Source organism: Mustela nivalis, assembly GCF_964662115.1.
Source record: "Mustela nivalis genome assembly, chromosome: 5".
In the NCBI taxonomy this organism is placed as follows: Eukaryota; Metazoa; Chordata; class Mammalia; order Carnivora; family Mustelidae; genus Mustela; species Mustela nivalis.
This window is the reverse complement of record NC_139024.1, coordinates 53,568,415-53,591,437: the sequence shown is the minus strand read 5'-3', so window position 1 is coordinate 53,591,437 and position 23,023 is coordinate 53,568,415. Positions and strand designations below refer to the sequence as shown.

The 23,023-nt window shown below is 42.9% G+C and overlaps 1 protein-coding gene across 1 annotated transcript in view; it reads left to right on the top strand.

Moving 5' to 3' along the window:
- The window catches only part of UST (uronyl 2-sulfotransferase), a 299,167-nt gene that overhangs the window by 172,140 nt on the left and 104,004 nt on the right, over positions 1-23,023 (top strand). Inside the window, exon 4 of the mRNA XM_082730337.1 lies at positions 7,132-7,211. Coding sequence (XP_082586463.1) covers positions 7,132-7,211 — 80 coding nt within the window. The remainder of the gene's footprint in view (positions 1-7,131; positions 7,212-23,023) is intronic.

Genomic DNA, 23,023 nt, shown 5'->3' with positions numbered 1-23,023 from the left:
GTATTTTTAAAGAAAATACCATGGGGGACGGGGGACACCTGGGTGGCTCAGCTGTTAAGCATCTGCCTTCGGCTCAGGTCATGATCCCAGGGGTCTGGGCTCAAGCCTGCATTGGGTTCCCTGCTTGGCGAGAAGCCTGCTTCTCTCTCTCCCACTCCCCTGGCTTGTGATCCCTCTCTCACTGTGTCTCTCTCTGTAAGATAAATAAGTAAAATCTTTTTAAAAAAAAAAAAAAGGAAGAAAATACCATGGTTAAGTAAATTTAAGGGAATGGTACTCCTAGCTCCCCCTTGGGAAGATTTATACCAATTGTTTACATTTTAAGGTCTAAGAATTCTTTCAATTAAAACCCAAATTAACAATCAGTGAACTGGCTTTCCCTTAGAGTTTTCCGGTCTTAGTTGGCCAGGGGAGGCTTCCTGAGAGCTCGTGGCTATCACGGGAATCCCACAGAACTCCCACTCCTAGCTTGAAAAATGCTGCGCCAGCCTCTTCTGTCACTTCTGCCCATCATGCCAGGAAAGTCTCCTCTTTCACTATAAACTTCACATCTTCTTTGATTGTCTTCAACAGCTATTCAAATGACACAAACCTTGAAAAGTATTCAAAGGGTGGAAGAGACAGACACCCTGTGCCCCTGCATTCTGAGCTGCTTCTGTCTCTAGGTGAAAACCAAAATTGCTTCATCATTGTTGGAAACTTCCCTTTGCCTTGCCATTGCCTTGCAACGTAGCATGGCAGCTCCAAAAAGGAAAACTCACCTGCAGAGACCATGTTGGTACTGGAGATAATCTAGAGGCCATGGGGACCTCTCCCAGGTGTCCACATCAGGGGCATCTGGCCTCTGTTTTCTAACAAAGGTTCAATTGCTCCTTTCCAGAGCCAGTCTTGCTAAGGTGTCTTCATTCATTTTGGTCAATATTTATTGAGGACTTACTAATCATGCTGTATATTGAGCCCCACAGAGCGCACTAGATGTTTGTGCACCTTGTTTCTAATCCTTCCATCGACACTATGAGGAAGGCAATACCACCCCATATCATGGGAAGGAGCAAGTGTTCAAGAAGAATAGGGAAGAACGAGACTTGAAAGGGAACTGGGGTCAAATCCTGGAGAGCTCTGAACGCTAGGTTGAGGAGGTAAAACTTTATTCAGTGGGCGGTAAGAAGCCATTAAGTCACAATTAATCGTGACAAGCAACAAAATCTTCTTGGGAGCTTTTTCACGATGCATGTTTCCTGGTCCTACTACAAAGTACTGAGTTAGACTCTTAAGGGTAGACTCTTAAGGGTAGACCCCTGGTATTTGTATCTTTTGGGGAGGGGTGATGCTCCCAGAGCTCTTCATGCACAATTCTAGTGAAGAATCATTGCATGAAAGGCTCTAATTATTAGAAAGTTGTCATTTTATTAAAGTGAACACTCCGCTAAGCAAGAAAAATTCCTTTTTCAACCTTTGAAGACATCATGTCTCCTTAAGAACTTGCATGTTTGTCCCAGGAATGTTTCCCTTGCGTGAGACCTGTCTGGAAAAGTCTCTGCAGAATGACCCTCAGAGTTTCCTGACTTTGTAGAAGTAGCGACAGTGTCCGCAGGTATCAGAGATGCTCCGGCCAGGCCTTGGAATCAAACCAACAAGATTAGCAGACAATCTATGGCCAGGTCACAGGAGGGATGAGTTTACCCATCTCTGCAAACCAGGTCTTATCTCCGATTCCTGTAGTCAAAAACTGAGTGTGCTAAGTGAAACATCCGTAGAAAGAAAAGGTAAAATGAGGAAGAAGGAGCAAGGCCCGAAAAATTAAAATGTATTCTCCTCTCCTTCCCATAGCAGCGAGATTGGTTTTCTAAGCTATTCAGTCCCAGCCTCTTTGCCTTGTTCGTGTCAGTGCTCCCCCTGGTGGACGCAGTCTTCATTGCAGGCATCTGTTCCGCTGAGCTCAAGGAGGAAAGACCATCCTACCCAGTGCTAGAAAGGCTTCCACTGAGGCAGAAGGAAGAGGGGAAGGAAACCAGAGCCTAGAGCCATCCTCTCAGTCTCTGAGGTTAAAGGGCCACAGAATTCTCCTCTGAGCTACTCCGTGTTTGGCTTTGATGTGTTAAAAAAAAACATGTCTTTTCTTTCATTAAGATGTTTTGCAAAATTATAGGAGCTCCAGTTGCTCACAAGGGACGGGAGAATTCAGACCACAGTGGGGTCAGGACTCTTGTCAATTATGGCTCAAGACATTTTCTAAAGCCATTGGGAGTAAAGTCTTTTCTAGCTGTGCTTGTAGAACTGCAGCGAAAGGTTTTCGGCTCCACCATCCCAGCCAATTAGATGGAAAACAAAAGATGAAAAGTCCCTTCCTCACAGATCATCTGCATTATAAATTCTATTTGAGGCTTACCTTTAAAAAAAAAATAATAACCTCAATTCACTTTTATTCTCAGATGCACTTTTGCTTACTTCTTTCTTTTTGCTAACTTCTTCCTTTAGATACATTCCATTACACTTTTTTCCCCAGTATTTTTAAACTCATTCTTCTTCCTATTAAATAAAATATACTGTTTTCCCACCTAGAACTTTAAAAAATATACATATTCTTTCTGATGTTTTAATGCTTTCATAGTTTATTATTTTTAATTCTTTTCCACCTGCTATATAACTTTCTCTCCATTTTTCAGCACATCACATGAAAGGTAGAAAACTTATATCCCCATAAACCATCTTTAGTCTCTGGAGTTATTTTGCTAACCAACCTCTTCCTCCCATTTTTAAGAGGTTATGTACAGATCAAAAACACTGGGGATGGTGAGGAGATTGTAGCTTGGCTATAGAGAACAGGATTTCTAGAGTCAGACTGACTTGGGTTTGAATCCTGACTCCACCTTTTCCTACCAGTAAGACCTTAAGAAATCTCCATAGCCTTTCTGTGTCTCAGTTTCTTAATCAGTAAAGTGTAGACAATACTTTACTTGTGGAGTTGTTTGAGGATGAATGATAGCATGTGAAGAAAGAGCTTCTGGGTCGAGTGTGTAGCCCAGAAACCACTCGAGAAGTGATTGTGTAGCATTGCTGTGTCTTAGATGTTATCACATCAGGATGATGAATGGACAGGTCTGCCCCAGAGAGGCTAACTTCATTGACTGAGGGAGAATTCTATCCTCCAGTGAACTTTTCTTAACTCCAAAGAAGTCTTTCTGACGGGGGTGTCTTTACTCCATAAGCCATTATCAGGTATATGTTCTGGGCTAGGTTTTTTGGAGAAGTACTTAGAGCCCAACCTTGACCCTTAGGGACCATATAGTCTGGGTTCAAAGCTAGTGCACTAACTCAACTATGATGTAACATAAAAAGTGTACCTTCTAGAAGACCCTAAGCGCTCTGGGAGATCAAAGAAGACAAAGAAGGATTTCAAGCCAAAGCCATTCAAAACCTAATCTATTTGGCCTCACTTCTGCAATGAGACTAGCTCGCACCCAGTGTTCCCCGTCCCCATGAGTGGGCACCAGCCTGTGTTCGGAACCTGCCAGGGCTCTGGGAAGCTCATTCCCCCACTCCCGCTCCTTCCCTGCTGCCACCATCTGGCAACGGGGCTGAGAAGATCCTCCCTCTTTAGTGTCCTCTGAACCTCCCCATCTGTCTTCACTTCCAGTGACTTCTGTGGCTCTCAAACCTCAGTCTCTTAGAATCCCCTGGAGGGCTTGTTAAAACACAGACTGATGGGCCCCAATCCCAGATCTTCTAATTCCCTGGGTTGTGGTGAGACCTGAGAATCTGCATTTCTAACAAGTTGCTACCCCAGTTGTTACTGATGCTGCTGGTCAGGGGTCTAGGAAGCACATTTTAGTTCATGGCCCTATCATGTCCTAGAGGGATTATTGCCCCCACCTTCCTCCTTAACTGTCTGTCTCTAATCCTTCTCTTCTTCTTTTTCTTCTTCACATTCTCCACCCTGATCTCAGATCTGGAAGGAAAGAAAAAAAAAAAAAGCCCCTTTTGACTCTTTTGACTGTGGTTTGCCCATACCATAAATGTCAAAATTCCTCATGTGACCTCCAGGGCCCTCAATGACCCAGCACCTACCTTCCTCTATATTCATATCTGCTGCCTGGCAGATCCCACACCTAACCTCTAGCACACAGAACTCCTGGCAGTTTTTAATATCCAGGTCATTTCGGGTTTTGCCTTTTGCATGTCCTGTGGGGCCCTTTCTTGGTTACCACAGGTCCTTGCAGACCCCTCAGGAATGCCTCCTTGGGGGAACACTGCCTCTCCATCTGCAGGCAGAGATAGATGCCTCACCACAAGACTTGGAGCTTCCTGAGGGCAAGAGCCAAATCTCTTATCTCTGTAACCTCGACCCCAAGCAATACTTTGCCTGGTGCACAGAGTTGGAAATCAATGGATATCGAGTGAAAGGAGATCCAGGAAGTCTGCTTTGAAAGAGGCAGGCATTTTAGAGAGATGGAAAGATGGTTAGGATTTGGACATGCAGAGAAAAAAGGAAGAACATTGCAGAAGAGGAAGCTTGCTTGGGCCTCCACTTGGACACAGTGTGAGGAAGAAACAAGGAGAGGGCTGGTTTGGCCGGCCAGTTGAGGGTGAGAGTAAAAGTACACTCAACATGACTCAGCAAGTGATTACAAAAGTCAGGAAAGACCCAGATCAAATGTGAAAATACGGATAGTACCATTAACCAAGACCACAGTCTCCAGAGATGGAGTATGTTGGATGAGGACTAAAGATGGATGAAGACCAAGAGTGTGGTTGGCGCCATTGTGGATTTGGGGACACCATTAGGACATACTCCAGTGTCAGGGCTTCCTGTGCCTTCCCCTCACCTTATTTATATTTTGATCTCCAGGACCTAGTAGGTGCTCAGTAAAATGCTGGATGAATGTAGGCACGGGAATACGTAACAAAGGCCAGCAGCAATCCTGCATGAGCCAAGGAAGAGGACAGGTGGGCAGGTGGTTACTTTGATGATTTGAGGAAGCACCATCTTAACCCGTGATGCTACCCATGTGGATAAGACTTGGGCAAGAGGAAAGGCAAACTGCTGGCAACGGGGAAGGCCACGATGGAAATCTGGGGAAGGGTAGCAGCAGCAACTGCTGAGACCTGGGGAAAACCTTAGTATTTGTGAAGATAGTCAAAGGACACCTTGGCCAAAATGCCTTTTATCTGGGCTAGTGGTTCTTGGTACAGGGCTTCACTACTTGTGTGCAGGGACCGAAGGTATGAGAGCTGGATATACTCTCCAGCTTCACTGTACTAATGCAATAAACATGAGCATTAGTACTTTCCTTCTATTTAAAGGTACGTCGAGAAAGAGTTATGCACTGTCACTGCTAATCCATTTCTCCCTGCGAAACAGACAGCTTTATGACTATTATGACACTGTTCTCCAAATCTAACCACTACTGTTCTTCCATTCAATTTAACCCATTGACATGTGTTTAGAGAATGTAATATAATGTTGAAAGTGTGAAAGAAACCGTTTTTCTTCTGACCTATTCTTGCAGCCTTCCTGTACAATACCAGGGGGCCTTCTCACATTACTGTCTGTGGGCAGAGACATGACTGAATAAAAATAATCTAGTGGTCAAAGCATTAAGTGGTCTTTATATTAACATACACACAGTAAGGAGTTATATTTCTAAGCAGACATCCTCAGATATCTTGGGTTGGGCTTCCAAGGCTGTAATTGTATTTGGTAGCTCCATCAAAAAGGAAAATTTGCACCTGGCGATTCACAGAACTGTACCCCTGGGGCTAATAATACATTATATGTTTATTTTTTAAAAAAATGTAAGAAAAAAAGAAAATTTGCAGTGTGACCAACCAGGGAGTTCTCTTATCAAAAACAAGCATTGGGACATGGCCAGGGTGGGGGGGGGGGGCAGATACACAGAAGATAAATAGCAGATAAAGAGTCAAGATTCAGTTTCCTTTTACGCTGTGGCTGGGGGACAGGCAGACCATTCTTTACCCCTGCCTGCCACTGATGAACAGAGCTCAAGGTTATGAACTGCAAGTCATTGACTTTTAAAATTCAATTTCTTTTCTTTAAACAGTCATTGGGAGCATGAATATCGAATTAAAGGCTTTAGACACTGAGGTCCTAGTCTGACAATCTGTAATGCAGAAACCAGTTGGAGTTCATTCATTCAACAGATATTTACTGAGCATTTCTGTATTGTCAGCGAGACGTGAGGGAGCAAGGCAGAGCCGGGTTTTCCATCTTGGATTTCCAGACTCTGATTTTATCGTCACTGATGCTGCTATGGCTAACACGTGAACAACTGCCTTTGTTTCCAGTTTTCTAGTTCCTAAGAGATGCTGCTCTTCTGAGGCCCATCCAGAGCAGCAGTTTTCAATGTGCTCTTCAAAAATTCCACTGTGTGTCAGTATCGATGGAGCCAACTAGAAACTCGAAGGAAAGTGGAATTCAGGAAGTCAGGGAGTTCTAAGAATGCTTGGAATTTCTAACAGAAATATCATGACATGTTCCAGGAGACCATAAACCTTGTTTATACAAATATAAACTCCTCTTTGCCTTGCTGATAACTCCAAATAAATACTTCAGATGACCACCCACCAGAACCCCAAGAAGTTTTGGGCATTTGTGTGTTCCCTATAAAATATGTGCTTTGTGCATTTTTTATGATCAAAGGGGAAAATCATGAGGTGTTGCCTCCTTTTTATTCCTACTGTTAAATTCTTCAGAACCAGTTTCAAATATTTTTGGAGATCTCCATAATATCATTACAGAAATGTAAAATAATGTTTGACCTCTTGTCTTGATCTGACTTTTAGAAGAGGGGAATAAAGACTTTTTTTTTTTTATTTTTACTTGCATTTCGGTACAACCAGATGCTGAATTCTCCAGTTAAAATGACTTAACCTGTCACATTGTTTACATGGTAGCAATCAACTAAATTAAATACAGGACTATAAATCTGGATAGCAGCTTTATTCAGCAAGAAGCCTACTGTAAAGTTCATAGATGCTAACACCAAACACAGCTGTATTGGCCCTGGTCCAGGAGGTAATAGGATAAAGGAATAGGGAACATAACCTTTAGCTTAATATAGTTTGGTAAATTAGATCCTATATATGCTAATTTTGTACTTTTTTTAATAGATGGAACTGATTAAAAATATAAGTACTGCCGAACAGCCCTATTTATTCACTCGACATGTTCATTTCCTCAACTTCTCAAGGTAAGATATTTTCCAGCTTAATGGTTCTTTCATTTCTTTTTAGTACTTAAACTCCTTCTAATGCACAATTATTTTAAAATCTACCTTCATCTTCAAGGTAGTGTAATTACCCCTGAAAAGCCTTTTTAATCCATTTATTTTTGCCATGGAGGGATCTAAATTTGAAATATTTGGACAGAAGCTTCATTTCTCTCTAGAATACTAATCTTAAATCTTTTGAAAACTTGAAACAATTTTAATGCAAAGCCATTTGACCTGATAGTTCCATTTTAAAGGAAAAAAAAAATGGGTAGGTATTGAAACAAATAAACTGAGAGTAAGAGATGGGTATTGTAACAGAACTATTTCCTTGTACATGTCTATACAATTTGAACCCACACAGGACTGTGGGAATAACTTAGCTGTGGAGTCACGTGTTTTATAGAATCCAGACGCTAGGACTGGCCTCTCTGCCTACCTGTTTAATACTCCATTTGATCATTCTAAATCTTGTATGTTTGATGTTGATGGGGTATTTTAGAACTCTGTTTTTTTCTTCAGCTGCAAGGGCCTTCTGATCATAATGCAAATCTTCAAACTTAGCGTTTTAGACTCTTGCTCTGTTACGTCGCAAACTTCCAGTTCTGGGCGTTCTTTTCTTCCTTTAGCTGTGGTGCCCTTGTCAGTACCCACCAGCGGCAGATCTGCTGACCAGCCCAGGACCCTGGGCCTCCCTCATCCTCCATCTGACGGGTGCCTCCTTTACTGCTACAGTCCCCGTGTGGACAATAGGATGTCACAAGTCTGCAGGAAAGCAACAGAGGTCCCACTAGCTAATGCTGGCCTAATGGACCCCTGCCCCCAGGGCCAGGCACCTAGGGAAGCTGGTGCTCAGAGGAAGGCAGGGCGCTGCCTGAGCACTTGCTGCTCCTGAATTCACACCAGAGCTGCTCGGAGTTGGCACAGCTGCCCAGCCCCAGGATGCCTAACAGTCTAGGGGCTAGGAGAAGGTTTGAGCCTTCAGAGGACTGCCCTGCTGTGCATCAGGCCCTGTGCAAATCAAGTGTAAAGGGAGTGAGATTCAGCAGAGCGAGTCACGGAGCAGTGAACAGAAGGGGCCGCTTTATTTTTTTATTTTTTTTTTTTTAACTTTTTATTTTTTATAAACATATATTTTTATCCCCAGGGGTACAGGTCTGTGAATCACCAGGTTTACACACTTCACAGCACTCACCAAAGCTTTATTTTTTTAAAAGCAATTTCCCCCTGCAGTTTCCCCACCTCCCTGGTAAGCAGCATTCCCTTGGACAGTGAGTAAGCACATAGGACACGCACAGTTGATCCTCAGTGACTCAGTAGGCTGAGTAGGTTTCCACCACATTTGCGGAATGGCTTGTTACCGGATTGTCTGGGGTATGCACCTTGCCTCTCACTTCCGGTCGGCTGAGAACACATAATTAGATGTAACTAGACAACAAAGTCTTGTTAGTGGTTTCAGGCATTGCGTGTTAAGACTTGCAGAGAGCAAAGCTCAGCCCCCTGACCCTTGCTTTTCTCGTGAGCTTCCTTCTGCATCACCCCAGACATCTTCTAACCTCATGATTTAACTGTTCTTGCTTTGTGGGTCACAAAACAAATTGCAATGCAACGAATTTTAGTAACTGACTCAGAACAGTTTAAAACGCTAATGACAAGCCAAAGCCAGTCCCTTAATTGGGTCAGTAGAGCTGAGCACAGCATGGCCGTCAGACCTGGTCATGGCCTCCACTGTTAAACACATGCCCAAGAGTTGTTTAATTTGATCGATTTAATCATGAAAAAAATTGATAAGTACCTTTGAGTAGACACCACATCTGCAGCCAGTGTTGGCCTGGCTGCCAGGACCTCTGGGCTTAAGACTTTCCCACTGACCATGGCTTTGGGGTAGCAACTTCACCTCTGGGTGGGGAGGGGAGGTCTCTTTTTTCCCCATCTATAAAATAGGGACAGTTCCTCCGCACTCCTACCTTGTGGGGATTCTCTAACACACGAATGAAGGAGAGCCCTTCAACTTCCTTCAGGGAAGGGTATTACATATAGGCAAGGTGGAATTTATTTTTTAAGAGGAAATAATTTTATTTGAAATAAAACAAGTCCACATATATACTGACCACTACGCACACTTAAAAAAAATGTGAACCAACATAGATCATTCTGAATAAATTATAGTAATTTATACTCGAGCAAAATTAAAGCATATCTTCCTATTTTCCTTATCAAGGAGATTGTTGTAAGCAATCTTTCCTCTGCTATATCCCAATAATCTTACTTTCCTATTAGTTTTCAGCTGGAATGACTGCATCATTTTTTAATTTTTTCTGTCTGGGTTATGCGTCTATTTGATCATGTATGAGTGATGATACTCATTTCTATGTCTCTGACAACTGCTTAGCCCTATAGAAAAATTACCTTTGTAGTTTCTAGTTGTAGAGGTCTGTGAAGTTGTCTGCCACGTCCTAAAGACAACAACTTACACAATGCCGCTGAGTGGCATTCAGGAGCATTTCTGCAAAAGCCACATTCGGAGCCTACAGCTGAGTTCTGGTCCGTGGGTAGCCTCACAGCATCTCCATGACCTTGAGAGCAGGGCCCAGTTCCTTCTGATTTCTCCTTCTTTCATTCCATCTTGTTCAATGAACACATTTTTGCACTGAGGACCCTCTGTCTCCTGTATGCTCCTCCAGGACTGGGGCTTCCCCAGTGAACTACAAATGTTTTCCTTGGAGTTGCCTGGGTGGTTTAGTTGGTTGTCTGCCTTCGGCTCAGGTCATGATCCCGGGGTCCTGGGATGGAAACTCACATCAGGCTCCCTACCCAGTGGGGAGCCTGCTTCTCCCTCTGCCTGCTGCTCCCTCTGCCTATGCATTCTCTCTCTCCCTCTTTTTCTCTCTCTCTGTCTTTTTTTTTTGGGGGGGGGGATTTTATTTATTTATTTAAAATTTTTTATTTTATATAAACACATATTTTTATCCCCAGGGGTACAGGTCTGTGAATCGCCAGGTTTACACACTTCACAGCACTCACCATAGCACATACCCTCCCCAATGTCCATAAACCCACCCCCGTTTCCTGTCCCCCCATCCCCCCAGCAACCCTCAGTTTGTTTTGTGAGATTAAGAGTCACTTATGGTTTGTCTCCCTCCCAATCCCATCTCGTTTCATTCATTCTTCTCCAAACCCCTTAACCCCCCATGTTGCATCTCCACTTCCACTTCATATCAGGGAGATCATATGATAGTTGTCTTTTTTCCGCTTGACTTATTTCGCTAAGCATGATACGCTCTAGTTCCATCCATGTTGTCGCAAATGGCAAGATTTCATTTCTTTTGATGGCTGCATAGTATTCCATTGTATATATATACCACATCTTCTTTATCCATTCATCTGTTGATGGACATCTAGGTTCTTTTCATAGTTTGGCTATTGTGGACATTGCTGCTATAAACATTCAGGTGCACGTGCCCCTTTGGATCACTACGTTTGTATCTTTAGGGTAAATACCCAGTAGTGCAATTGCTGGGTCATACGGTAGTTCTATTTTCAACATTTTGAGGAACCTCCATGCTGTTTTCCAGAGTGGTTGCACCAGCTTGCATTTCCACCAACAGTGTAGGAGGGTTCCCCTTTCTCCACATCCTCGCCAGCATCTGTCATTTCCTGACTTGTTAATTTTAGCCATTCTGACTGGTGTGAGATGATATCTCATTGTGGTTTTGATCTGTATTTCTCTGATGCCGAATGATAATGAGCACTTTTTCATGTGTCTTTTGGCCATCTGGATGTCTTCTTTGCAGAAATGTCTGTTCATGTCTTCTGCCGACTTCTTGATTGGATTTTTTGTTCTTTGGGTGTTGAGTTTGCTAAGTTCTTTATAGATTTTGGACACAAGCCCTTTATCTGATATGTCGTTTGCAAATATCTTCTCCCATTCTGTCAGTTGTCTTTTGGTTTTGTTAACTGTTTCCTTTGCTGTGCAAAAGCTTTTGATCTTGATGAAATCCCAATAGTTCATTTTTGCCCTTGCTTGCCTTGCCTTTGGCGTTGTTCCTAGGAAGATGTTGCTGCGGCTGAGGTCAAAGAGGTTGCTGCCTGTGTTCTCCTCAAGGATTTTGATGGATTCCTTTCTCACGTTGAGGTCCTTCATCGATTTTGAGTCTATTTTCGTGTGTGGTGTAAGGAAATGGTCCAATTTCATTTTTCTGCATGTGGCTGTCCAATTTTCCCAACACCATTTATTGAAGAGGCTGTCTTTTTTCCATTGGACATTCTTTCCTGCTTTGTTGAAGATTAGTTGACCATAGTGTTGAGGGTCTATTTCTGGGCTCTCTATTCTGTTCCATTGATCTATGTGTCTGTTTTTGTGACAGTACCATGCTGTCTTGATGATGACAGCTTTGTAATAAGAGCTTGAAATCCGGAATTGTGATACCGCCAACTCTGGCTTTCTTTTTCAATATTCCTTTGGCTATTCAAGGTCTTTTCTGGTTCCATATATATTTTAGGATTATTTTTTCCATTTCTTTGAAAAAGATGGATTGTACTTTGATAGGAATTGCATTAAATGTATAAATTGCTTTAGGTAGCATAGACATTTTCACAATATTTATTCTTCCAATCCAGGAGCATGGAACATTTTTCCATTTCTTTGTGTCTTCCTCAATTTCTTTCATGAGTACTTTATAGTTTTCTGAGTATAGATTCTTTGCCTCTTTGGCTAGGTTTATTCCTAGGTATCTTATGGTTTTGAGTGCAATTGTAAATGGGATCGACTCCTTAATTTCTCTTTCTTCTGTCTTATTGTTGGTGTAGAGAAATGCAACTGATTTCTGTGCATTGATTTTATATCCTACACTTTACTGAATTCCTGTACAAGTTCTAGCAGTTTTGGAGTGGAGTCTTTTGGGTTTTCCACATATAGTATCATATCATCTGCGAAGAGTGATAGTTTGACTTCTTCTTTGCCAATTTGGATGCCTTTAATTTCCTTTTGTTGTCTGATTGCTGAGGCTAGGACTTCTAGTACTATGTTGAATAGCAGTGGTGATAATGGACATCCCTGCCGTGTTCCTGAACTTAGCGGAAAAGCTTTCAGTTTTTCTCCAGTGAGAATGTTATTTGCGGTGGGTTTTTCAGAGATGGCTTTAATATTGAGGTATGTGCCCTCTATCCTATCCCTACACTTTGAAGAGTTTTGATCAGGAAGGGATGCTGTACTTTGTCAAATGCTTTTTCAGCATCTATTGAGAGTATCATATGGTTCTTGCTCTTTCTTTTATTAATGTGTTGTATCACAGTGATTGATTTGTGGATGTTGAACCAACCTTGCAGCCCTGGAATAAATCCCACTTGGTCATGGTGAATAATCTTTTTAATGTACTGTTGAATGCTATTGGCTAGTATTTTGGTGAGAATTTTCGCATCTGTGTTCACCAAGGATATTGGTTGATAGCTCTCTTTTTTGATTGGATCCTTGTCTGGTTTTGGGATCAAGGTGATGCTGGCCTCATAAAACGAGTTTGGAAGTTTTCCTTCCATTTCTATTTTTTGGAACAGTTTCAGGATAATAGGAATTAGTTCTTCTTTAAATGTTTGGTAGAATTCCCCTGGGAAGCCGTCTGGCCCTGGGCTTTTGTTTGTTTGGAGATTTTTAATGACTTTTTCAATCTCCTTACTGGTTATGGGTCTGTTCAGGCTTTCTATTTCTTCCTGGTTCAGTTGTGGTAGTTTATATGTCTCTAGGAATGCATCCATTTCTTCCAGATTGTCAAATTTGTTGGCATAGAGTTGCTCATAGTATGTTCTTAAAATTGTCTGTATTTCTTTGGTGTTAGTTGTGATCTCTCCTCTTTCATTCATGATTTTATTTATTTGGGTCCTTTCTCTTTTCTTTTTGGTAAGTCTGGCCAGGGGTTTATCAATCTTATTAATTCTTTCAAAGAACCAGCTCCTAGTTTCGTTGATTTGTTCTATTGTTTTTTTGGTTTCTATTTCATTGATGTCTGCTCTGATCTTTATGATTTCTCTTCTCCTGCTTGGTTTTTGGCTTTCTTTCTTGTTCTTTCTACAGCTCCTTTAGGTATAGGTTTAGGTTGTGTACCTGAGACCTTTCTTATTTCTTGCGAAAGGCTTGTACCGCTATGTATGTTCCTCTCAGGACTGCCTTTGTTGCATCCCACAGATTTTGAACCATTGTGTTTTCATTATCATTTGTTTCCATGAATTTTTTCAATTCTTCTTTAATTTCCTGGTTAACCCATTCATTCTTTAGAAGGATGCTGTTTCGTCTCCATGTATTTGGATTCTTTCCAAATTTCCTCTTGTGATTGAGTTCTAGCTTCAGAGCATTGTGGTCTGAAAATATGCAGGGAATGATCCCAATCTTTTGATACCAGTTGAGACCTGATTTAGGACCAAGGATGTGATCTATTCTGGAGAATGTTCCATGTGCATTAGAGAAGAATGTGTATTCTGTTGCTTTGGGATGAAATGTTCTGAATATATCTGTGATGTCCATCTGGTCCAGTGTGTCATTTAAGGCCTTTATTTCTTTGTTGATCTTTTGCTTGGATGATCTGTCCATTTCAGTGAGGGGAGTGTTAAAGTCCCCTACTATTATTGTATGATTGTTGATGTGTTTCTTTGATTTTGTTATTAATTGGTTTATATAGTTGGCTGCTCCCACGTTGGGGGCATAGATATTTAAAATTGTTAGATCTTCTTGTTGGACAGATCCTTTGAGTATGATATAGTGTCCTTCCTCATCTCTTATTATAGTCTTTGGCTTAAAATCTAATTGATCTGATATAAGGATTGCCACTCCTGCTTTCTTCTGATGTCCATTAGCATGGTAAATTCTTTTCCACCCCCTCACTTTAAATCTGGAGGTGTCTTCAGGTTTAAAATGAGTTTCTTGTAGGCAACATATAGATGGGTTTTGTTTTTTTATCCATTCTGATACCCTGTGTCTTTTGATTGGGGCATTTAGCCCATTAACATTCAGGGTAACTACTGAGAGATATGAATTTAGTGCCATTGTATTGCCTGTAAGGTGACTGTTACTGTATATTGTCTCTGTTCCTTTCTGATCTACCACTTGTAGGCTCTCTCTTTGCTTAGAAGACCCCTTTCAATATTTCCTGTAAAACCGGTTTGGTGTTTGCAAATTCTTTTAGTTTTTGTTTGTCCTGGAAGCTTTTAATCTCTTCTTCTATTTTCACTGATAGCCTAGCTGGATATAGTATTCTTGGCTGCATGTTTTTCTCGTTTAGTGCTCTGAATATATCATGCCAGCTCTTTCTGGCCTGCCAGGTCTCTGTGGATAAGTCTGCTGCCAATCTAATATTTTTACCATTGTATGTTACAGACTTCTTTTCCCGGGCTGCTTTCAGGATTTTCTTTTTGTCATTAAGACTTGTAAATTTTACTATTAGGTGACGGGGTGTGGACCTATTCCTATTGATTTTGCGGGGGGTTCTCTGCACCTCCTGGATTTTGATGCTTGTTCCCTTTGCCATATTGGGGAAATTCTCTCCAATAATTCTCTCCAGTATACCTTCTGCTCCCCTCTCTCTTTCTTCTTCTTCTGGAATCCCCATTATTCTAATGCTGTTTCGTCTTATGGTGTCACTTATCTCTAGAATTCTCCCCTCATGGTCCAGTAGCTGTTTGTCCCTCTTTTGCTCAGCTTATTTATTCTCTGTCATTTGGTCTTCTATATCGCTAATTCTTTCTTCTGCCTCATTTATCCTAGCAGCGAGTGCCTCCATTTTTTATTGCACCTCATTAATAGCTTTTTTGAATTTCAACTTGGTTAGATTTTAGTTCTTTTATTTCTCCAAAAAGGGCTTTTATATCTCTCGAGACGGTTTCTCTAATATCTTCTATGCCTTTTTCGAGCCCAGCTAGAACCTGAGAATCGCCATTCTGAACTCTAGATCTGACATATTACCAATGTCTGTATTGATTAGGTCCCTAGCCTTCGGTACTGCCTCTTGTTCTTTTTTTTTGTGGTGAACTTTTCCACCTTGTCATTTTGTCCAGATAAGAGTATATGAAGGAGCAAGTAAAATACTAAAAGGGTGGCAACAACCCCAGGAAAATATGCTTTAACCAAATCAGAAGAGATCCCAAGTCGTGAGGGGGAAGAAAGGGGATAAAAAGAGGTTCAGAAAGGGTAAAAAAAAAAAAGAAACAATTAAAAAAAGAAAACAAATTTTAAAAAAGTATAAAAAAGAAAATATATATATATTAGATAAACTAGTTAAAAAACGTTAAAAAAGAAAAAGGTAAAAGTTAAAAAAATTTAGCAGAAGAAGAGAAAAAAAATTGAAAAAGAAAAAAAAATTAAATTAACTGCAAGACTAAAGAATCTTGGGGAGAAAGCCATGAGTTCCATGCTTTGCTTTCTCCTTCTCTGGAATTCCGCTACTCTCCTTGGTATTGAAGCTGCACTCCTTGGTAGGTGAACTTGGTCCTGACTGGATTTCTTGTTGATCTTCTGGGGAAGGGGCCTCTTGTAGTGAGGCAAGTGGGCAAGTGTCTTTGCCCCAGGCAGAATTGCACCGCCCTTACCAGGGGCCAGGCTGAGTAATCCTCTGGGTTTGCTTTTAGGAGCTTTTGTTCCCTAGTGCTTTCCCTAGAGTTCCGGAGGACGGGAATGAAAATGGCAGCCTCCTGGTCTCTGGCCCGGAGGAGCCGAGAGCCGGGGCCCCACTCCTCACTGCGCCCTGAGCGAACAGCGCCCAATTATTCCCGTCTCTGTGGCCTCCTGCCACGCTCCGAGCTCACCGAACCTGCTACCGGTTCAAGGTAACTCCGAGCTGAGAGCTCACTCCTCGGCTCTGTCTCTGTAGCCGGCTTCCCTGTTCTAATTCCTGTAAGCTCTGCAACACTCAGATACCCCCGATCCTTCTGTGACCCTGCAGAACCTGAGGCCATGCTGATCCTGCGTGGGCTTCACCCCGGTTTAGCCTCTGGAGCGATGTCCCTCAGCGGAACAGACTTTTAAAAGTCCTGATTTTGTGCTCCGTTGCTCCGCCACTTGTCGGAGCCACCCCCCTCCCGCCCCCGTCCATCTTCCCGTCGCTTTGGATTCATTTCTCCACCAGTCCTACCTTCCAGAAAGTGGTTTATTTTCTGTTTCTAGAAGTGCTGTTCTTCTTCTCTTCGATCTGCCATTGGATTTGTAGGTGTTTGCAATCTTTAGATAAGCTATCTAGCTGATCTCCTGCTACCTGAAGTAGTCTCAGCCTACTACTTCACCATCTTGACTCCTACCCCTCTCTCTGTCTTAAATAAAATATTTTTAAAAAGTTTTCTTTGCTTTGAGAGAAGTGTACACCCTCTTTCCCTTAAAGAAGAATGGCAACAAAGTGTGAAGTCTTTAGAAGAAAGGGTCATAGCGTGCCCCCCAAGGGAGGTGGGAGAAAGTGTGGAAGGACATTCTAGAACAGGAGCCCTTGCTGCTGGGATATGAGGGACAGGCCAACTTTAGCCAAAGGGGAAGGGCATTGGTGGCACAGGGCCCAGCATGAGCTAAAGCCAGAGAAAGAGAGTGGCTGAAAGGAATCGGAAGATAGGAGCCCAGGGGTGGGCAGAGCAGGAAAGGATGACAGTTAAGAGTTTGAAGCCAGGGGTGGAGGGGTGAACTGGCCTGAACATCTCTCTCCTTCAAAAAGCTCATGCTACCTGTGGGAGCACTCTTACCCTCTCCTGCCACCCCATAGACAAGAGGCTCTGGCTTCAGGTAGGGCACCTCCACGAGCATGAACAGAATGGCAGATTGAGCCTTACTACTTTACAAGACCATGTTAATCCCACTGAATATGAGAAGTTAAAACATCAGCTTTTCTTTTAACAGGGAACAGCTTTAAGGGAAAGGTTTTAGGTATAAATGGCAAACTGGGTATGTAAAGAAAGCCCTCAGTATACAACTCACAGAAAAACCACCAGGTCGGAATGCGTTGAGGGCTTTCTCATGCTTTTAAAAAAAGGAGTTCTAGGGGCACCTGGGTGGCTCAGTGGGTTAAAGTGTCTGCCTTCAGCTCAGGTCATGATCTCAGGATCCTGAGATCAAGCCCTGCATTGAGCTCTCCACTCCGTGGGGAGCCTGCTTCCTCCTTCTCTTTCTACCTGCCTCTCTGCCTACTTGTGATCTCTGTCTGTCAAATAAATACATAAAATCTTTAGAAAAAAATAAAAATTAAGATTAAAAAATTTTTTTAAATAAAAAGGAGTTCTATATTTTAAATTATAAGGCAAAGAGATAATTAAACTACTCTTAAGAAACCTACCCCGATCATTGCTAACAGCCATATATATGGTTGGCTTGGTTCAAGATAATGAGGTTATTAAGATAAGACTTGACACTGTAACTTAATATTCTTTGTTGACATTTGATTTCTAATCTTCCTTACATTCTCAATGTGCAGCAAAATACTTGCTAGTGAGCAGAACATAAGAAAGATCTCACCTCCCTTCCTACAGCCTATGCCCTTAACTGTTCTGAACTTCTGAAGTGTGCAGCCTTATACCAAAACGAATTGCCCTCTATTTCTTTTTTTTCTTTAAGTATATATGGCATTCTTATCTTGAAATAGACACACTGTGAGCGATGCAAAATGTTATCCTGCAAGCTCTTGGCATTTAGGTAGTCAACTGGCTTCATTTACTCATCATCCAGGCATCTTGCTCTATTCCTTCTTTTCCCTAATTTTAGACCTGGAAGGACCATTTCACCATATCTAGCTTTAGTAATTCAACCACAGAAAACAAGAGTGAAAAAGACCAAACCAGTGTTTTCGTGGTTGTTTCAGGGAAGGCTTCCTGCCAGGGGAGAGGAGCAGCTCCAAAGCCAGTAGAAATTTCAGGCCGGTTGGGATTCGTGAGGGTTAACACAAGACTGCTGTTTTCACATGGCTTTTGAACTGCTTAAAATCTTGAGCCCAACAAATGCTTTCCAACTGAACCACCTAGAGAATTGAGTCAGAATGACCACGGCCTAAAAGCTGCTACTCTTTGTTGTGATGTTTTAAGAGGATTTTTTAACATTTGTGTACTCTGGTTTCCTGTGTCCATTCCCAGAGCTAACCAAGATAATTACAACTTCTGAAAAAGTTCAGCCTCAGTATCGATGAAATCTCTTTAAGGGTGTCCCAGATCCACACGCTGCAAAGATTGTGACAGTTCAATTTACCTTCCCCTCACCCCCACTTTTTTGTTTGTTCACTAAGTGTTTTGTTGGGGAGAAGAGGCAGTAACCTTCCAGCCTAGAGCTCCCCTCAACCCCTACCTGGTGTCTCTCAGGGTAGACCTGGGAAGGGCTGGGTGGGAGCTCTGCGCTGTCAAAATAGTCCACGCGCATTACAGGACACATCAGTGCGCTCAGTAATTTCCAGCTACAGTCTCAGCGCCCTCTTTCCACCACAGGCAACGTTTCTTGTTTCTGATTCAGGACTCCCTCCTTTTTTTTGTTTATCTGCTCCTGGTGGCTCCAACGCCCACAAGAATTCGCAAAAGCAAAACATTTAAAAATCAATCAATCACTCGAGAAGCAGACAGGATGCGATGGGCGGCGAGGGGAGGCATTTTGGATACTTTCAAGGCCTTCCCTTAAGGCGAGGCCTTCATCACGGCCCGAACAGAGGCTGCCTTCTCAGGGCACTGTTTAACAAAACAAATCCGATCTCACGGATTCCATAATTCGGTTGGCTTTCCACATCTTTCTTCTGAATGTTGACTTGACATTCTCTTTAGCAAAGCCATCCGCTTTAACCCTGTGCCCTTCCACTAATGGTGACAGAAGTCTCCAACTTTGAAGCTAGGGATTGATATCAGCAGTGGTCGAACACTTTCTCTCCCTCCTTAAGCATAGCCCAGAAGTTTGATTTTATGCTATTTATAAACACTGCTGGACCAGAGATGGCGCTGTCTCCCTCACTTTCCTCTTTACCTGAACCAATGCTGTTGCTCAGTGGACACATAAACCCACCTGCTTTGGAAGCCTGATGAAGATTAGTATCATCTGGACTTTTCCCTGAGTGCTCCTCACTGCACACCACCAGAGACCTTCCCCCTTATGGAGTCACCTTGTCTCCTAGCAAGAGGCCTAACCCCAGGGTCCCCCTGCCCCTCCCTTCCCACCATTTGTCCCCATTTTCCATCAGCATATGCTTCTACCTTTCTTCCCTAAGGACATGCCACAGAGCAGAGGAAGCTCAGTGTCTTCTGCTTCTGTTTTGTGTGGGGGGCCCTATCCCCAGGCGGCCAAGAACCCAAGTGCCCACTGTCTTGGGTTGTGAGGATGGGGGGGTGGTGGGAGACGCTTCCAACCCATTACAGCAAAGGACCAATAAATAAGCATTCTTCCCTTCTTCCTTCTGCGGGCAGCTCCTCACCCTGCTCCCCAAACAATCACATCCTTTTCTGTGATGGCTTTTCTCTCACTTCAAAATGTCTCCTCCCGGGCGCCTGGGTGGCTCAGTGGGTTAAGCCTCTGCCTTTGGCTCAGGTCATGATCTCAGGGTCCTGGGATCAAGTCCCACACTGGGCTCTCTGCTCAGTGGGGAGCCTGCTTCCTCCTCTCTCTCTCTGCCTGCCTCTATGCCTACTTGTGATCTCTCTCTGTCAAATAAATAAATAAAATCTTAAAAAAAAAGTCTCCTCCCTCACTGACAGGGATCAAAGCTGGCCTCTAGCCACAGGGTACTTGTCATGTTTTAATATAGGTAACAGCACAAGGATAACCTCTGCTTTTAGGCCAGAGGTGAAAAGAAGATATACTTTCAGTAAAGTGGAAATTGCCAGGGGCCAAGAGGAGGGAAATATAAGCTTGGGTTTGGGATGATGAGAAAGTTCTGAGGATGGGTAGAGATGAGGGTTGCACAACAGTGTGAACATACTTAATACCACTGAATTGTACACTTAAAGATTTTGTGTTGTGTATATTTTACCATAATTTTTAAAAAGACATAATTTTAAAAAAAAAAAAAGTGTTTCCACCTCTAGAAAACTGTGCTATAATGGGAGGACAAAACAGTCTTAATTCCCTCGAATAATTTTGGTCATAAGTCTTATGACCAAACTAGGCAGACTATTATCAGCCGTTTGATGGAAGTATACCTAAAATTCTTACCCACATGCTTTACATAACCATTGGAGAAAGAGCTAACGTTGTATGGAGCAGATATGGAAGAAAATCTGCAGAATGAGATATTTAGGAATGCACGAGAGAAAATGAGAACCATGTTGTTATTATTCCAGGATGTAAGAGAATGACATCCTGCTTTGGCTCTTCATCTTCTCATCAAAAAACAAAAATAAAAAGAATACGATAAATTTGCAAAGGGTCCGAAGGAGAGCCACAGTGGTAATTACAGAGTTGATAAATAGGACGTATGAACAAATGTTAAAGAAATTGGAAATACCTGCTATTTTAGGATGACTTAAAAGACAGTTTCAAATAGTAACTGTTGTGGTGACCAAAGGACAAGAGTGTGTGTTGTTAAGAGAAGATATGGCCTGAGTCCCGGGCTCCAGTGTGTAGGCACAGCACAGAACCTAGCCTCAGCTCTGGTCAGCACAATTGTCTAGAGTTCCATAAAGACCAAATTAGAAGTACGGATTTAAAAAGGAAAGGAAGTTAAGTCTGAAGACGACTGCCAAAGGAATTTTCAAGGAGAAACACAAACAAAAGAATTTAAAGGAATTAAAATTGAAGCTGAAAAGTTGTATAAAGAAAGTTAAAAGTTATATAAAGTTATATAAAAAAGTTTAAAAAAAAAACATGAAGAGAAGCCAATTCTTTAGGTTGAGTGGATCAAACAAAAGGAAATGCGCATAAAGGAAGATTAGGAATTTTGGCTGTGTGACCAAAGACTCCTCAACTGTCAGGTTGGCTAATAGGATTGGGCTTCTCCTGGAGGCTCTGGAAACTCTTCAGAGTTGAGAACAGAAGGCAGAGCGTTGTGCTGTGTGAGTGGTGGTGGGGCCACCAGTGGCGGGGGGGGGAGGTGGGAGGTGGGGGGTGTTGCTGTGCAAAGCATTCACTCTCCAGCATACAAGCAACAGCAGTAGGTTCAGGGAATCGAGAGACCTTCTAAAGGTGACCAGGAATTCTGACTAGAATGAAAAAGTATGGAAGGAGGAGAAACCGACTTTGAGGGGGGGATTAGGGGGGAAATTTGTTTCATGGGATACATGGGTGATATTCTGGCCTCTTTGGCATAACTGACATGCCACCCTAGTTTTGCCAGTTTGGGAGGGAGCTCTGCATCTAGAAAAATGACTGGGACCAGCAACCTGAAACCATTATTACTATGGATTTCTGGAAAGTGGGAGATATATGTCAGACATCTCTCTATAGTTAAAAATGTCGAAAGAGTGGATGTTATTTATCTGATACTTAACACAACATTCCTGAGCCATCTAAAACTTCTGTTTGGGAGAATTATTCTGGAAATCTTGCAGTGGGCTACAGAGTGCGACTGGGAACAAGTCACCCATGCTCAGGAAGCCATGTGGTCCTCAAGGCCACAGCGTGGGGGGTGGGGGTCGGGGGAACAGACGGCTGTCACCAGTCTGAGAACCGTCTCACATGACAGGGCAGTTCTGCTGATGAGCGGTGATGGTCCTTCTTCACATGAAGACAGAAGGAGAGCTGAGGTTTTTTAAAGCAGGGTGCCATCGCCTTCCCGTCTGGAATGTGTGCTTTGTCTTCCTGATCCTAGCTTTATGACTTCAGTTGCTGCTTATCATAGATAGGAAAGGCTCAATTCAATTAAAAAGTGGAAGATCCGTGCAGGATGATAGCGGCTAGCCACCTGGGCACAGCTGATTTCTGAGACTGGTTAGCTGCCGTGCTCATGAAGTCAGGTGGATGTCACCTGCTTAGATCTGGGAGGTGACAAGTTTCGTATGGGCGTGGCTAACCTTACTCCTGAGCAGCCTGTTTTGGAAGGTGGAGCCATCCAGGAGTCCAGAATGTCATTCATTCATCCTGGGGACTGAAATGCCACCGCCAGAGAGTCATTTCTTTTGGTACCTTTGGATTCTTCTCTCTGAAGGTTCACTTGCAAAAGGCAGATAAACCAAGGATGACATTATGTGCATTTATACACAAAAAAGGATCAGGGGCTTGTCATGTCGACTTCCTTCTGTGCAGCAGAGCCTGTGAATGCAGCAGAAACTTCCAGCTTAGAAGCATACACCCAGGCCATCATGTCTTTGTGGTCTGAGCACCTACTGTGTACCACACACTGTGCTAAGGACATCAGTACCCCCTCCAGGAGGCGGCAGTCTGATGGGAGAGGCAGACCCAGTCACACGGTGCTGGAGAGAGGGACAGACCCAGCATGGGACTGACTTGCAGAGGGATGGGACTAATTCTGGGCTGGGTTTTGAAAGATGACAGAGTCTGCTAGCTGAAGAGAGGGGGTAGGCTGGTGTCCATTTGTTTTCTCTGAACTCCTTCTGATCCCTGACAGAATGTCGAGGTATCCTCATCAGAAAGTCGTAGGGTCACAGGGTGAAAGGAACTTGTGGGTCCTTCAGAGCAAGACCTCTGCCCAGAGCCTGGAGTGTTTTCCCAGGCTCCTCGGGGTTACCATTTTCAGGCACTTTGAAGAAAAAGGGGAGGAATCCTTAGAAACAAGTCAGCCAACCTAATCATTTTGCCTTGCGAAGGCCTTGCCCTCAGGCTAGCATTCAGAGCATGTGTCCAATCCCTTTGTGGAAGGCATTCAAATGAAACACCTAGATACTTGTTTCCTTTTAATCTAAAACCACTCACCATCACT